This window comes from Crocuta crocuta, unplaced genomic scaffold (assembly GCF_008692635.1).
Source record: "Crocuta crocuta isolate KB4526 unplaced genomic scaffold, BGI_CrCroc_1.0 scaffold184, whole genome shotgun sequence".
NCBI lineage: Eukaryota > Metazoa > Chordata > Mammalia > Carnivora > Hyaenidae > Crocuta > Crocuta crocuta.
The window spans coordinates 2,160,651-2,179,128 of NW_027530006.1; the positions used below are offsets into that span (position 1 = coordinate 2,160,651).

At 37.3% G+C, this 18,478-nt stretch overlaps 1 protein-coding gene across 1 annotated transcript in view; it reads right to left on the bottom strand.

Annotated features, from left to right (window-relative positions):
• Nucleotides 1-18,478, bottom strand: part of GRM7 (glutamate metabotropic receptor 7) — an 871,267-nt gene that overhangs the window by 429,442 nt on the left and 423,347 nt on the right. The window contains exon 3 of the mRNA XM_077763719.1: nt 1,399-1,540. Within this exon, the coding sequence (XP_077619845.1) occupies nt 1,399-1,540 (142 nt within the window). The remainder of the gene's footprint in view (nt 1-1,398; nt 1,541-18,478) is intronic.

Consider the following 18,478-nt stretch of genomic DNA (forward strand, 5'->3'; position numbering starts at 1 on the left):
GAAACAGGCTCCAGGCTCTGAGCTGGCAGTCAGCACAGAGCCCGACGCGGGGCTCGAACCCACGAACCGCGAGATCATGACCCAAGCGAAAGTCGGACGCTCAACCGACTAAGCCACCCAGGCGCCCCGAAGCTTCACTCTTAATAAAATTCATATTGGGACACATCTTTGTTCTCGAAACTTCTTTTCTAGGGATTTATGTTAAAAACACTTATAAATATACAAAATAATATAATTGCATGTATATATTTGTATTGTATTAGTATCATATATCCATCTAATATATGATATGTATATATTAATATTATAAATGTGTATATTTATATTTGTGTGCACAGATTTGTGGAAAAGGAAGTTTATTGCAGCATTACTTATAATTGCAAAATCCTGTAATCAAATGTCAATCAATAAGGGAGCATTTAGGTAAATTATAGTATGGATATAAGATGGAATTCTGCACAGCTATTAAAAAGACTAGATAGGTACTTACATTCGTAGATATCCATGATAAAATAGTAAGTAAAGACTAGGAGGGAACAGAACAAGATGTACATACTGTATGCCACCATTGTGTAAAAATATACAGACTCTGTTTAGAAGAGTATACAAAAAACTGGTCATCAGGCATTGCAGCTGAAGAGGAGAACTTGGTAGCTAGGCACAGGATGAATGGAACCTTTTTGTTAAATCTGGATTTGTAAAATATTTTTAAGCAAGTGTAATTACTGTGTATTCTAAATAAAAAAATATTCTGGACCAAGGTGGTAGTGGTCAGAGAAGAAATCAGGCAGGGCACATTTGTGTCTTAGAAACATATTCTGGGCACATTATGTTCCAGAAACAAAGGTTAGCTCTAATTAGCTTGACCAAGAATATAAGGAATGAGAAAAAAAAAAAGGCAAGTCAAGATCCCAATTGGATTTTTACCCCAAGGAGAATCAAGATAAGAAAAGAGAGAAAGAGATGGCCTGGAGATGTAGAGGTAGACAAGCTTGGCTTGGAACATACTGAGTGTTACGCAGTAGTAATATAGCCAGAATTATAAGACATTTCCTGTTTTACATTAAGAGGAACAATTCTTTGGATAAAAGTCTGTTACATTTGGATATATTTTTAAGAAAAGAACCTCTGAAAGGTCCAGTGATTTTCTCTTTTTACAAGTAATTGAATACATTTATTTTGCTAACAGAGGGGGAAGACATGACAGGAACACACTGCTGCTTCCATGGTTCGCTATCACTATGTGCGTAGGGGAGAAAGCACGTACAGACTTTCCCACTGTGTAATTATAGATTTGCTTCTGTGCTATCTTTTCCCCTTTCTTTGCCAGTATCCTAATCTTTCTGTCTCCTAAAGTTGCAGCATGCATATTAATCAGTTACATCGTATCATCCTTACTTTATATCCTCATCGTTGGCAAAAATCACGACGGCCCTGGAGTTGGGGGTGTCCAGGAGCTGTTTGATAATTCTATCAAAGTCAATGGTTCTGTCTTTGCGCTCTTGGGGGATTCTCACAGACTGTGCAATGCAGAGCCCACCTGTTTAAGAAAAGAAAGCAGAGCATCAATAAAGTTCCCTCAGAGATACCAAAGGAACAAGGGTAAGTAGCTGGGGAGGAAAGCACTTTGAATTCTGAGTACACAGCACTTCCTTGGTGATGCTGTTGAATGAGGACGGCTGAAGATATTGTGTGAAGTCCTGAGCTGTTGTTCACACTAGGTGCATCATCCATGATATTGCACAGCCTGATTTTCTTAGTACAGCACTGGCAAATGCCCAGGTACACCAATGATACTGATCCTGGGGAGACAGATTTAGGTTGACAAACTGAGTTGGGGAAGGTCTTTAAAATGAATGTGATACACTACAAGAACACTAAAATCAATAAATTATAATAAAAATGTACTGAGACAGGTAAAGCTCAGGTTAATTTTTGTGACTTTCCTGGTGTTTGCGTTCCCAAGATTGTTTTTTCACCTTCATTTCATCCCAGCTTTGAAAGGTCAGCCAATGGAATAAATCTAAAATTAAAACAGCATCAACAAGAACACCATCTACTATAAATCATAGTAATATACTTTTACTGACCACATACTATGTGCCCAACCTTCAAATATGTGTTTTATATATGTTACCCCATCTTAAAAACTGTATAAGGTAGTTGGTATTATGCATTTTTTTATTAGAAGGAAGGGGTATTAAATAAAAGAATAGGTTTGTTTATTCCAGATTTCTCAGAGCTGTTATGACATTAATTATCATGAATTTCAACATGGAAATATGCAGCAGTTTCCTAAGCAATTAATACACTACTCACAACCCCACCTCTTGCTCCTGGACGTAGTATTTTATAAAACACACTTTAGGGTCACCTGGGTGGCTGAGTTGGTTAAGGGTCTGATTTTGGCTCAGGTCATGATCTCATGGTTCATGGGTTTGAGCCCCGTGTTGGGTTCTGTGCTGGCAGCTAGCTCAGAGCCTGGAGCCTACTTCTGATTCTGTCTATCTCTCTCTCTCTCTGATCCTCCCCTGCTCACACTCTCTCTTTCAGAAATAAATAAAACATTAAATTTTTTTTTAAAAAAATAAAACACACTTTAAGAAAGGCTGGTATGAGGCACCTGGGTAGTTCACTCAGTAAAGCGGCTGACTTTGGCTCAGGTCATGATCTCACTGTTCATGAGTTCAAGCCCCGTCTTGGGCTCTAGGGATCTCACCTAGAGCCTGCTTCAGATTCTGTCTCTACCTCCTCTTTACCCCTCCCCTGCTCATGTTCTATCTCTCTCTCTCTCTCAAAAAAATAAATAAAAATTGAAAAAAAATTTAAAAAGAAAGGCTGGTATATGGGGCACCTGGGTGGCTCAGTTGGATAAGTGTCTTAATTCTTCGTCTTAGCTCAGATCATAAGCTCATGGTTTTATGAGTTTGACTCCTACATCAGGCTCACACTGGCAACAAAGAGCCTGCTTAGGATTCTCTCTCCGTCCCTCTCTCTCTCTGTCCCTCCTGTCTCTCCTGTACTCATGCTATCCCTGTCTCTCACAAAAATGAATAAATAAACTTTAAAAAAAAGAAAGGCTGGTACAAGTGAAAGAGGTAGAGAGAATATTTGGAGGAAAAGCATCAAAGGCCATTCAATGGACAAAAGATCTAGAGATGAAGACAAGAGGAAAAACTTGTTCTTGTAATGTGCTTGGGAGATATCTATTATTAAGCTTATATCCTGAGCATGGATGACTGACTGGATGATACTAGGCTTTCACAAACATAACAAATATGAACTCCCATCCAACACTGAACCTCCATTACACTTTCATCCCAATCAGTGTTAGTTCTCTACAAGTGGCTCTTAATTTTCAGTGTGCATAAGATTACCAATGGTCCATTTTCAAAATGTAGAGTTTCAACAACACCATCAACCAACTTGACCTAATTGACATTTATAGAACAATCCAGAGGACAACGGAACAGTATACATTCTTTTCTAGTGTAGGTGGAGCATGCATTAAGCTGGACCATATTCTGGGCCATTAAAAAACAACAGCAACAAAACAAATTTAAAAGAATGGAAATAATACGAAGTGTTATCAGACCTAACGGAAACTAGAAATCAATAACACTTGGAAATTAAACAAGACACTTCTAAATAACTCATGGGTCAAAAAGGATTTAAAATATTTAAAACTAAATGAAAATGAAAGTGGGACATATCAAAATGTATAGACTGCAACTAGAGCGGTATTTAGTAGAAAATTTGTAATCATCAAATGGCTTATGTTAGAAAAGAGGAAATATTGAAAATAACAACTGAAGCCTCCATTTAAGAAATAAGGGGTGGGGAAGAGCTAAATAACTAGTCCCCCAAAAGCAAAAATACGTAATAAAAGAGCAAAATCAATGAAACTGAAATCCGGAAAAATAAGAGAAAATTTTAAAAAAATTAAAAAAATCAAAATCTGCTTATTAGGCAAGATTAATAAATATGGTAAATCTCTAGTCAAAGCTGACCAAAAATAAATAAATCACAAATTACTTTATCAGGAATAAAAGAAGGGCTAACCTTCCTGACTGATCCCACAGGTAGCAAAAGGTAGTAAGGGAATATTATAAACAATTTTATGCCAATAAACTTAGCAACTTAATGAAATAGATGAATCCCTTGAAAGACACAAACTATCAACAGTGAATGTGGAATATATAATCTGAATAGTTCTAAATATATTAAAAATAACTGAATTCATATGCATGCACACATACAAACTTCCAAAAAGAAAGATCCCACCTCACGTAGTTTCACTGATGAATTCTACCAAACATTTAAGGAAGAAATAATACATGATCTATACAATCTTTTACTGAAAATCAAGGAGAGAAAATAACTCATTTCTTAAGTTTAGTATTATCCTAATTCCCAAACCAAATGAAGGTATCATTTTAGAAAAGACTAATACCATTCATGAACATAGTTGCAAAACTCCTAAAAAGTACTAACAAAATAAATCCAGCAATTTATAAAAAATGGTACTGTATCATAAGTAAGTGGATTTCATCTAAGGATTGGAAAGCTGGTTCATTATTTGAAAATCAATCATTATAATTTATATGTTATCCAATTAAATAAGATAGGCCATATGATCATCTTAATACATGTGGAAAAAGCACCAAATAAAATTCAATATGCATTCATCATAAAACTGTAAACTAGGATTAGATGAGAACTTCCTAAGACTAATAACAGGTATGTACTAAGGCCTACAACAAGCATCATGCTTAATAGTAAGAAATGACAAGGCAATGTTTTCTTATTCAAGATTGAATTGCATGTCCTTGTCAGAGGAATAAGTGGGAAAAAAAATAAAAGAAACAAAAGGCTCAGCATAACATGGCCAGATTTCAAAATAAGTCAGGCAGAGAAGGACAACTACCATATGTTTGCATGTATAGGAGAATTAGGAGGAACTTAATGGAGGACGGTGGGGGAAAAGAAGAGGGGAAACGGGGGGAGAGGGAGGGAGGGAAACCATGAGAGAATCTTGAATGTTGAGAACAAACTGAAGACTGATGGGTATGGGGGTGAGGGGAAGGGGGGTGATGGGCATGGAGGAGGGCACTTGTGGGGATGAGCACTGGGTGTTGTATGGAAACCAACATGACAATAAACTATTAAAAAAAAAAGAAAATTAAAAAAAGAAACAAAAGGCATATAGTTTACAAAAGAAAAAATAAAATTGTCTCTATTTGCAGATGACATAAATGTCTATGTAGAATCTTCTAGAACTAAAAGATGAGTTAACCAAAGTTGTGGAATAGAAACTCAAAACACAAAGGTCATATGTCTACATATGAGCAATAAGTAATTATAATTTTAAATTAAAATAATGCCATTAACAATATCAAAAAATGTGATGCTTATGTATAAATCTTAAAAAATATATGTACAGGAGCTATATTCTGAAAACTATAAAACATGGCTGAAAGAAATTTAAAAAATCATTTCAATAAACTTCCCAATTGTATCTATAGATTCACTGCAATCTCACTCCAAATCTCAGCAAGCATTTTAAAATACAGTAAAACCATCATTTGTGAGCATAGTTCATTTCAGAAAAATGCTTGTAGTCCAAAGCACTTGTTTATCAAACCGAATTTCAAGAACCATTGACTCAGTTGTGGTCATGTGACATTTGGCATCATATACTACTCGTATTGCAAGACATCACTCGTTTATCAAGTTAAAATTTATTAGAAATGTTTGCTTGTCTTGCAGAACACTCACAGAACAAATTACTAGCAATCCAAGCTTTTACTGTATATATCAATAGCTAATTCTAACATTTATACAGAAAGTCAAAGAACTAGAATAGTCAAAACAACTGAAAAAGAGGAACAAAATTAGTGAACTTCATAAATTCAAGACTTACTATCAATCCCAAGCTACAGTAATCAAGATGGTGAGAGGTTGGAAAAAGGATAGACAATTAGATCAGTGGAACAGAAAAGAGGTCCAGAAATAGATCAATACAAATATAGTCAAGTGATTGTTGGCAAAGATGAAAAGGCAATTAGTGAAAAAAGGCTTCTTTTTTCAACAAATGATGATGAAACCAATGAATATTCATATACAGAAATAATGACTCAACATATACTTCATACTACATATAAAAATTACCTTTAGGGGCATCTGGGTGGCTCAGTCGTTAAGTATCCAACTCTATTCTGGCTCAGGTTATGGTGTCACAGTTTCATGAGTTCAAACCCCGCTTTGGGCTCTGTGCTGACAGCACAGAGTCTTCTTGGGATTTGCTCTCTTCCTCCCTCTCTCTGCCCTTCCCCCACTCACTGGTGTGTGCACACTGTATCTCAAAATGAGTAAATAAATAAACTTTAAAAATTAACTTCAAATGGATGATAGACCTAAGTCTAAAATATGAAACTAAAAAACCTTTCAGATGGAGACAAAGGGAAATCTGTAATGGTCTTAGGTTTTACAGAGAGTTTTTGGATATGACAACAAAATCTCAAACTGTAAGAAAAAAAGATAAATCAAATTTTATGCAACCTTAAAACATTTGTTGTATGAAAGACAGTATTAAGAAAATGAAAGCTCAAGCCAGAGACTGGGAGATAATCATATATCTTATAAAGGACTTACATCTAGAATATATAAAGTGCTGAAACTCAGCAGTAAAAAAAGAAAAGTAAAAATGGACATAAAATCTACAAAGACATACACACAAAATAGATGGTAAATAAGTACAGGAAAAGATTAGTCATTAGGGAAATATAATTAAAACCACAATGATATACCACTGTAATAAAAGCTTTCAAAAAACTCAGCAATATCAAATTCTGGAGAAGATTCAAAGCAATAGGAATGTCTGCTCGTTGCTGGCAGGAGTGTACAATGTACAGCCACTTTGGAAACCAGTGTGGCATCCCAAAATGTTAAATATAGAGATAACATATCAAGCAGCAGTTAGTTCCAATCCTAGGGATTTATCCAGATGAATTAAAAGCTTATGCTCACACAGACGTGCACACAAATGTTTACAGTAACTTTATTCGTAATCACTAAAACTGGAAACAACTAAGACATCTGTCAACAGGTGACCATATCAACAAACAGGTACACCCATACAACTGAATCCTGCTCAGCAAGAGAAAGGAACTTCTGATTCATGGATGAGCATGAATAAATTTGAAAAGCACTTTGCTAAGAAGGGATACTGTATTTTGTCAAGTGCTTTTTCTGCGTCTATCGATAAGATCATATGATTTTTATCTTTTCTTTTGTTAATGTGGTGTATCCCATTAGTTAATTTGCGAATATTGAACCAGCTGTGTAACCCAGGAATGAATCCCACTTGATCATGGTGGATAATTCTGTTGAATTCGATTTGCAAGTATCTTGTTGAGGATTTTTGCATCCGTATTCATCAAGGATATTGGCCTGTAGTTCTCTTTTTTTTTTGCTGGGTCTCTGTCTGATTTGGGAATCAAAGTGATGCTGGCTTTGTAGAATGAGTCCAGAAGTTTTTCTTCCATTTTTATTTTTTGGAATGGCTTGAGAAGAATGGGTATTAACTCTGATTAAAATGTCTGGTAGAATTCCCCAGGGAAGCCATCTGGCCCAGGGCTCTTATTTGTTGGGAGATTTTTGATAACTGATTCAATTTCTTCACTAGTAATGAGTCTGTTCAGATTTTCTATCTCTTCCTGTGTGAATTTTGGTAGTGCGTGTGTGTTTAGGAATTTGTCCTTTCTTCTAGGTTGTCCAGTTTCTTGGCATATAATTTTTCATAGTATTCCCTGATAATTGCTTGTATTTCAGAGGGATTGGTTGTAATAAATCCATTTTTAATCATAATTTTTTCTATTTGGGTGCTCTCTCTTTTCTTTTTGAGAAGCCTGTCTAGAGGTTTGTCAATTTTGTTTATTTTTTCAAAAAACCAACTCTTGGTTTCATTGATCTGCTCAACTGGTTTTCTTTTTTATTCAATATTGTTTATTTCTGCCCTAGTTTTTTTTTTAAATTATTTCTCTTCTCCTAATGGGTTTAGGGTGTTCTTGTTGCTCTCCTTCTAGTTCCTTTAGGAGGACTGTTAGATTTTGTACTTATGCTTTTTCTAGTTTCTTGAAATATGCCTGGAGTGCAATGTACTTTCCTCTTAGGACTGCCTTTGCTGCATCCCAGAGTTTGGATTGTTATATTTTTATTTTCATTTGCTTCCATATATTTTTAAATTTCTTCTCTAATGGCCTGATTGGCCCATTCATTCTTTAGTAGGGTGTTCTTTAACCTCCATGTTTTTGGAGGCTTCCCAGATTTTTCCAGTGGTTGATTTCAAGTTTCATAGCATTGTGATCTGAAAGTGTGCATGGTATGATCTCAATTCTTTTATATTTGTTGAGGGATGCTTTATGACCCAGTATGTGATCTATCTTGGAAAATGTGCCACGCGCACTTGAGAAGAAAGTGAATTCCGTAGCCTCAGGATGTAGAGTTCTAAATACATCTTTCAGATCCATCTGTTCCAATGTGTCATTCAAGTCCATTGTTTCTTTAGTGATTTTCTGTCTAGTTGATCTATTCATTGCTCTAAGTAGAGCATTAAAGTTCCCTGCTATTAGCATGTTCTTGCCCATAAGATTGTTTCTGTTTGTGATTAATTCTTTTATATATTTGGCTGCTTCCAAATTTGGTGCGTAGACATTTATAACTGTTAGCTCTTCCTGATGGGAAGATGCTGTAATTATTATATAATGCCCTTCTTCATCCCTTGTTACTGCCTTTACATTAAAATCCAGTTTGTCTGATATAAGTATGGCTGCTCCGGCTTTCTTTTGACTTCCAGTAGCATGACAGATATTTCTCCATTCCCTTACTTTCAAACTGAAGGTGTCCTAATGTCTAAAATGAGTTTCTTGTGGACAGAAAATTGATGGATTTTGGGTTTTTTTTAATCCATTCTGCTACCCTATGTCTTTTGATTGGAGCATTTAGTCCATTTACATTCAGTGTTATTATTGAAAAATATGAGTTTAGAGTCACTGTGTTCTCTGTAGGATTCCTGCTTGTAGTGGTGTCTCTGGTACGTTGTGTTCCTTGCAACATTTCCCTCATAGAATTCCCCTCACTTTTTCTTACAGGGCTGGTTTAGTGGTGATGAATTCTTTCAACTTTGCTTATTTAGGAAGACCTTTATCTCTCCTTCTATTTTGAATGAAAGGCCTGCTGGATAAAGGATTCTTGGATGCATATTTTTTCTGTTCATCGTATTGAAGATTTCCTGCCATTCCTTTCTGGCCTGCCAAATTTCAGTAGATTGGTCTGTGACTACTCTGATAGATCTCCCTTTGTATGTTAAGACCCTTTTATCCCTAGCTGCTTTCAGAATTCTCTTAATCTTTATTTTTTGCCAGTTTCACTATGATATGTCATGCAGAAGATTGATTCAAGTTATGTCTGAGGGGAGTTCTCTATGCCTCTTGGATTTCAATGTCTGTTTCCTTCCCCAGATTGGGGAAGTTCTCAGCTATAATTTGTTCAAGTACCTTTCAGCGCCTTTCCCTCTCTCTTCCTCTTCTGGAATTCCTATGATATGTATATTGTTTCATTTGATTGTATCACTAGTTCTTTAATTCTCATTTTGTGCTCTTGGATCAAATTATCTTTTTATTGGCTTCCTCTTTAAAAGTTGGGATAGAAAAAACTTACATAACCATCATAAAAGCCATTTATGAGAAGCCCACAGCTATTATCCTCAGTGGGGAAAAACTGAGACCTTTCCCCCTTAGATCAGGAACACAACAGCAATGTCCACTCATGCCACTTTTGTTTAACATAGTGCTGGAAGTCTTAGCATCAGCAATCAGACAACAAAAGGAAATAAAAGGCATCAGAATTGGCAAACAAGAAGTTAAACTTTCACTTTTTGCAGATGACATGATTCTCTACATAGATAACCCAACAGAGTCCACCAGAAGCCTACTAGAACTGATCCAAGAGTTTAGCAAAGTTTCAGGGAAATCGGTTGCATTTTTATACACCAACAATGAAGCAACAGAAAGAGAAATCAATAAACTGATCCCATTTACAATTGCAAAAAAAAAAAACAAACAAACCATAAAATACCTAGGAATAAACCTAATCAAAGATATAAGAGATCTGTATGATGAAAACTATAGAAAATTTATGAAGGAAATTGAAGAAGACACAAAGAAATGGACAAACATTCCATGTTCATGAATCAGAAGAATAAATATTGATAAAATGTTATTACTACCCAAAGCAATCTACACATTCAATGAATTCCCAATCAAAATTGCACCAGCATTCTTCTCAAAGCTAGAACAAACTATCCTAAAATGTGTATGGAACCACAAAAGACTTCGAATAGCCAAAGTAATATTGAAGAAAAAAACCAAAACGGGAAGCATCACAATCCCAGACTTTAGCCTCTACTACAAAGTTGTAATCATCAAGACAGTATGGTATTGGCACAAAAACAGACAAATAGACCAATGGAATAGAGTAGAGAACTCAGAATTGGACCCACAAATGTTTGGCCAACTAATCTTTGACAAAGCAGGAAAGAGTATCCAATGGAAAAAGACCACCTCTTTAATAGATGGTACTGGGAGAACTGGACAGCAACGTGATCTAGAATGAAACTAGATCACTCTCTTACACAATACACAAAAATAAACTCAAAATGAATAAAGGATCTAAATATGAGACAGGAAACTATCAAAACCCTAAAGGAGAAGCAAGAAGCAACCTCCTTGACCTCAACCGTAGCAATTTCTTACTTGACACATCCCAAAAGGCAAGGGAATCAAGAGCAAAAATGAACTATTGGGACCTCATCAAAATAAAAAGCTTCTGCACGGCAAAGGAAACAATCAATAAAACTAATAGGCAGCTGATAGAATGGGAAAGGATAGTTGCAAATGACATATTGGATAAAGGACTAGTATCCAAAATCTATAAGGAAGTCACCAAATTCCACACCTGAAAAACAAATAATCTAGTGAAGAAATGGACAGAAAACATGAACAGACACTTCTCCAAAGAAGACATCCAGATGGCCAACAGACACATGAAACGATGCTCAGTGTCCCTCATCATCAGGGAAATACAAATCAAACCACACTAAGAAACCACCTCACGCCCATCAGAGTGGCGAAAATGAACAAATCAGAAGACTATAGATGCTGGCGAGGATGTGGAGAAAGAGGCACCCTCTTACACTGTTGGTGGGAATGTTAACGGGTGCAGCCCCTCTGGAAAGCAGCGTGGAGGTTCCTCAAAAAATGCACAATAAAACTCCCCTATGACCCAGCAGTAGCACTGCTAGAAATTTACCCAAGGGATAAAGGAGTGCTGATGCATAGGGGCACATGGACCCCAATGTTCATTGCAGCACTCTCAACAATAGCCAAAACATGGAAAGAGCCTAAGTGTCCATCAACTGATGAATGGATCAAGAAGATGTGGTTTATCTATACAATGGAATACTACATGGCAATGAGAAAGAATGAAATCTGGCCTTTTGTAGCAACATGGATGGAACTCAAGAGTGTTATGCTGAATGAAATAAGTCAGAGAAAGACAGATATCATATATTTTCACTTATAAGTGGAACAGAAGAAACTTAACAGAGGACCATAGGGGAGGAGAAAGGGAAAAATAGTTGGAGAGAGAGAGGGAGGCAAACCATGAGAGACTCTTGAATACTGAGAACAAACTGAGGGCTGATGGGGGTGACGGATAGGGAAAGGGGGGTGATGGGCATGGAGGAGGGCACTTGTTGGGATGAGCACTGGGTGTTATATGGAAACCAACTTGACAATAAAGTATGAAAGAAAAAAGAAGCAAAACCATAGAGGTGGAAAGAAATCCATGGATGCCAAGGGTTGGAAGGAGGCATTAAGTACAAAGGGAGCCCACAAGGGAATTTGGGGGTAATGGAAATGTTCTGCACAGTTCTGTGAATGTAGACACATGATTCCACACACTTGTCAAAACCTTAAGAGCAACACACCATAATAATGCAAGATTAAAAAAAAATCAACCAGGATATCAGGTGATCCTAGAATGGAATGCCGCTGTGACAAATGAATCTAATTGTAATACTAATATCGGAGGCAATTTTACTGATTGCGATGAGTAGAAAATAAGTTGGCCTAAGTAAATAACTTTTAAAAATTGCATTTTGACTAGAAACTCCAAAGCTAGAGAGTCAAAGAACTGAACATAAAATGGTATTCTGATCTGTGTAGTTTTCACAGGGATATGAGTTAGCAATTCTGGAGCTGCTTTCCACACTTGAGGTGAGTTGAACAAAACAGTAAATAAACTGTAGATAATGGGAACCAGGTTTCACACTGCTGAAGAATTTATGCATAAGCAGAAAAGGCAGGGTAGAATGAACCATGTGATGCCAGAAAGAGTCAGAAATATCAGCATAAAGTCATGTTTTAGAGGGAGAGAAAGAGAGATATGCTTGTATACATGATTAGTATACATACATATGTATCTTAGCACTGTCCACTGAAAGAGCCTTGAGGCAGTGACACCCCAAAGCAACCAGCTCACCTACTACCCAGTTGTTTGTTTGGAAATATCATCTTTCAACAAAAAGAAACAGGGCTCTTTGAAGAAATGGCTGATTCTAAGGCTGGGGCAGGGGACATACAAGATGAAACTATGGTCAGGAAGTAAGAAATACACAAAGGCAAAGAAAAAATTATGGGGTTATGTCAACAAGACACAGAAGCTAACTAAAAATGTGTCCAGTGAACAAAGCTAGAACAATATTAACAACAAAATAAGGAACAAGTTTATTAAATAATTATCCAAAGAATACAATACACATTGATGAACCAATACTGAAATAAAAAAGACTAAGTAAATAAGTAAGAAAGAAGGAATGAATTTCCTGTACAGAACAATTCCAAGTAATAAATGTAGAAGGAGTGAGAGAAATGGAATATCACCATTAGAACATTATAGTAATATTTGTTGCACATCAGAGCCACTGATAGATGCTAACGGTAGTGTGGGAGACACTGAACATTTATACAGCTTAAAAGTATTTCCCTCAAAATATTTACTAATTATTCTAGTGGTTTGAACATATGCCTACAACTTCTTTGACACTCTTCCTTCTAATTAAGGTTGTATTTAGTGACTTCTAAAGAATATATAAAAGAAGAAAGAGTAACTTAGGAGTGGAGAACGCTGGCAGACACTCCTTTAACTGGATCACTAAGTGAACATCATTAATGATAATTCATGTTGATTTCATGCACCCCCTGACAGGATGTGATGATAAGGACACCCCATTCATGTTTCATTCTTACCCCAAATCCGTAACATTCATCTAATCATGAGAAAGTATCATAAAAATCCAAATTGAAGGACATTCTACAAATACCTGACTTAGGCTCTTTGAAACTGTAAAGGTCAAGAAATAAGACTGAGAAACTGCAAACTGGATTGGATCCTGGGACAGAAGAACACTCATGTAAAAACTAGTGGAATCTGAATAAAATCTGTATTGAAGTAGTATTTTTCCATTGTTAAATTCTCAGTTTTGATTAATGCACACTGGCTGTTTAAGATATTAAACATATTTAAAGATATTTGGGGTAACCTGGAAAAAGGTATATCAGAATTCTATCTTTGTAACTCCTCTGTAAATCTAGAATTATTTTTAAAAATGTACATTTATGTGTGCATATATATGTATACATCTATCTACCTACCTATCATCTACTTAGGTAATCTACCTAGCCCAGATCTGGCCTCCAGTGAATGCTTATTTAGTCAGTAGTAGAGCGGGCCCAGGAATCTGAATTTTTAACAAGAGCGTTAGGTCAGTGATCCTTAGATATTAGCTCACTTGGAGGACTTGATAAAACACTCATTTCTGGCCCCACTTTAAGAGAATCTCATTCAGTGGGTTTAGTAAAACTTGTGAATTTGCATTTCTAACAACTTTCCAAGCGATTCTGGTGCTGCTTGTCTAAGGACCACACTTTGAGACCACTCTCTAGCTGATACGTATGCAGGTGGCTATGGGAGCATATGTTGAGAAGCATTCACTTGGGCTCTCCAAATTGGTTGTAGCCAGCTCAGGTAGAAGTAGCCTACTTGCATACATATTTTAGTCAAACTTTTAAAGAGAGCTCTTAGGAGGATGAGTTAGGGAGAAGGAAGGAAGGGATGGATCATTATGCATGGTTATAGGGTTTACAATGATGCAGAGAGAGAAAAACAGGAGAAATATCCCTGAGAATGTGGACCACAATCTCCGTGCCATAATTCCTCCAACTCTGGAAAACATCATGGAGTATGGAGAAATGAAACCATCTGCAAACTGTCCTGGGGCTGCTGGGGAGAAGAAATGGCTACTTTACCACCTTCTCAGCAGGAGAAGAGGAATAATTCTGGATGGAAACCCAGCTTCCCATTAGGATTCAATTACAGCTGAGTGATTAAGCAAATGAGAGCAAACTCCATTTGGCAATGTGATTAGTGGAGGGGCGGTCTGCACTCACGGATTTAGGGCTCTCCCAGTACACACTGGAGGAATCCATGCATGGAGTTTTGTGATTACAAAAGCGAGACGGCTGCCCTCTCTCCTAGAAAACTGCCCACAGGTGTGCAAAATCAACACAACAGAAGAGAGAAATTGGTTATTAACATGTTAATGGGAATGAACATGCTCATAAAGCTAAAATCTTAAAAAAAGAAAGAAGTTTGGAAAACAAAGGATGAGAAATAAACAAGCTGTTTTGATCTTCTGCTCTTGGATGTCTTTACTGGTAACTCCTGAAAAGACAGTCACTTCATTTTTCTCACTTCTGTAAGAGAATGTAACAGGTTGAAAAATTTATGTGTGTTGTACATAGATGACTTCATCTCAAGCATTCAGTTCAAAGTGTGTCATGTTAGAAGTGTGTCATTGTGAGAAAGTAATGCAAGTCTTAGTTTTATTCCAACAAGGAATGGAATGGCCTACATACAAGCACATACATGCCAACACACACTCGAGGTGCCCAGGTATCATTTAGCTCATTTCTCAGTAATGGGAGGTAACTTAGGACACTACATTCTCCTCTGACACATATCCATATTTCCATCCTACACTGCTGCCCTATTGAATGCTAACATTCTCTCAGCATGTTTGTGTTGTTGTGTCTGTGTCTCAGAGACATTGTTTGTGTCTCAGCTTAGACCTTCAGAGTGAATTCAACTTGCCTGCTGCTACATTTCTGATGTTATTTGGTCACCAAGGTATATGAGTAACCTATCAAAAGCATAAGAATCTCGCTTTTGAGGGGCATTTCATATGCATATGAAAACTAAATGGAGTTTTATGGTGCAAGATGTCACTGCAGCTGCCAAATGATTTTTCACTTTTGTGGGGAGATAAAAAAAGGAAAAACTGAAGAGCATCATCATAAATGTTGCAAATGAAGAGGCATGACACAGATAGGGTAACTCCATTCATGAAATATCAATTTTGAGTAAGAAAGCCCTCTAACCCACTGAGGTGATAGAAAGAATTTCAGAGTCCCAGAAATCAATCTGCTTCTCAATTTGAAGCTAAAAACAGGTCAGTTTTCTGTCTGCCCATGATAGCTAGTAACCTGCAACAGCAAGAAGAACCACAGAAGTTACACCACAAATTGTTTCCATTAAAAATACTTTTCCCTCTTAAATGAGAATGGATAGTTTTTCATCTAATCAGCAGAAGCAATAGAAAACCATTTGAAGTTTGCAGCTCAATCCTGTCAGAGGTTATACATGATACAGTTTTACTGATGATTTGCTCTATTATTTAGGTATGCCAATTCAATTTTGTAAATATTTACTGAGACTCTTATGTGAAAGTCTCTCTAGGATTTGTTAAAGGAATATGATATGAAAGCATAAGGAGCCTGAGAATTAACCTTATCTAATTCCCCATTCTGAATGGGGAAACTGAGGTCCAGAGGATTTAATTGTAGTAGAAGTATTGGCAATTTCTGAGTTCTGTCTATGTGTCAGATACCATTCTAAGTGCTTTATGTCATTGACACAGTCCATGGCCATACAGCCTTATAAGGCAGGTATGTTAACATCTTCATTTGGACAGGAGGAAACAGAGCATTATGAAGTTAAGTAACGCACCCCAGATCATAAATTTAACAGCAGGGAAGTATTAGGATTTTTGTCGTCCTATTCTTCACACTAAGTGATGACACAACACTCTTTTTCTCATATACTTCACACACTGAGATAAGAGTAGGAAAATGTTGTATAAGCAAAATTTTTAAAAAAGGGTTGACATAACACATCTCGTTAGATAAATCACCAAAGGCTTTATGAAAGAACTTTAGTCTTAATGGGTTGTTTCACATCTGTGGAGGGCGTCAATGGAAAAATACATAATGAAGGGAAGAGAGAGATCAAATTGGAAATGTCATTTTGGATAATATTGTCCAATTCTCCATTACCCGTTTTTTTTTTTTCTATGCTGATAGATACCTGGTGCTAAGGGAAATGAACTATCCATTCCCAAGGAACAAATCATCATTGATCACCATCAGAGGGGCCATTTCTATTTTCAAATCTTCAGCATCTTTTCCAAGTAGGAATAACCCTGTTATTCATCAAACAGACAGTAATTTTCTGGGGACAGTTCAGGAAAACTAAAACTGGGGTGGGGTGCTGTAGGGAAGGAGGGAGTGAGAGGGTGAGAGACAGAGGAGGGGGAGGGAGGAAGAGGGAGAGGGAGAAAGACCTTACCCCTCCTCCAGCATTCTGGATGTTATGTGTGGAGATTTTATTGTTTTATTACCAGCAGTAAGTTTTATGTTATTTGCAATTAAACATATTCCTACTTTATCCCTGTCTTCCAAAAATTCTCATCGCAGTAAAGAAGAGGTAGAAAATTCCTGAGGGTGAAAGATTTTTAAGGAAGCATGAAAAGCAGAAGAGAGACCAAGGATCACCACTGCATAGGGAAGGTGAGGAAAAGGGGCTGATTGGCACCTCGATGGATCTGTGGACAAGATAGTTGGATAGGAGAGTGAGACAAAGTGAAAGAGTAAGGAGTCACATGGAAACTGGAAACAGTACCCAGGATTAGAGGAGGGGTGAGCAAAGATTTTGGTGATGGAGGCATATTTGTTGGAAGCCTGGGAGTTAGGACCTCAGAGTTCTTAATTTTCTTAGCCAGCAACTCTCTACTTAATCATTGACTTATGTTTGTCATTTTCTGAATTGAGAAGGGAGAGGAAGGAAAGGAGAAAGGCAGGAAATAAGGACAGATTAACATCCCAAGAAAATGTTCAGCTCCCAAAATATAATTAACATTTTGGGAAGCATGGAGAGATGAGCTTACCTGCAGCAAAATATAATAAATTTAATGGGTGAGGCTAGGGTTGTGTGGTACAAGACTTTGTAACAAGAAAGTAGAGACTTGCACAAGACATGTTCTGTTTATGCCCTGCCAATGAGGAAAAGAAAAGAGTTCACGCACTGTCTGCACATACTCGTACAAGGTCACTCCATTACATATACTGGCCAAGAAATGTCAGACAGCAAGTATCCGTTAAACATGTTCAGGAATTTCAGTGGTGTCATTTTGCCTGAGAAAATTTTGCATCATACTTTGGAAGACACTGAAACTTGAAGCAATCTTGAACAGAACCGTATATATTCTAGCTTATTTGATTTTAGAACCTAAGAACTGAAATAACACTTCACAAACCATCCCATGGTAAAGATGGTGAAAATGGTGGAGAGAGGGGAGTCAACATGATGGAGAAGTGGGGGGACCCAAAGTTCCCTCATCTCAAAAACACAGCAAGTATTGAGGCTAGAAGACTTCGAATTCTAAGAATCTGAGCTACAGTGACAGAAACATCTCTAGGAGCCCACAGGGACAACCTGGTGGGCTATAGGTGCATGATTGTGAACTAGGAGAGATAAAATGGGCAGCATAGACATGGAGGGGAGGGACACCCTTCTGTGGAGAAAAAAAAGGTAGAGAAAGAGAGGTTGGGAAGTATAGGACTGAATTTGGATAAGAGAAAAACCACAGACCAGGGAATGGAAAAAGTGGACAAAGAATTTCTATCTCATTCTAGGGTTGCAGGGCTTTCTCCAGACCGGGGCCTGTCACCCTGTTTGGGTGCCTGGGGAGGAGGGGGAACCAGCTTTACACTCTGTAGCCAGCATAAAGGCATAGTCAGAGAGCAATCCTCTCCCTTGAGTGCTGTGGAAAAAAGGCATATAGCCTCCAAGGACAAAAGACTCTGCAGGCACCTGCCAGCCAGAGGTCTTTTTTGGCTGGCTTGGTGGAGTGGCACTATCCCAGAACCTGGGTACATGGAGTGGGACCCTTTAAGACATTAGGGTTTAAATCCCAGACAAGGGCCTGGGAGGTACAAGAGACTATGGAGTGGAACAAAAC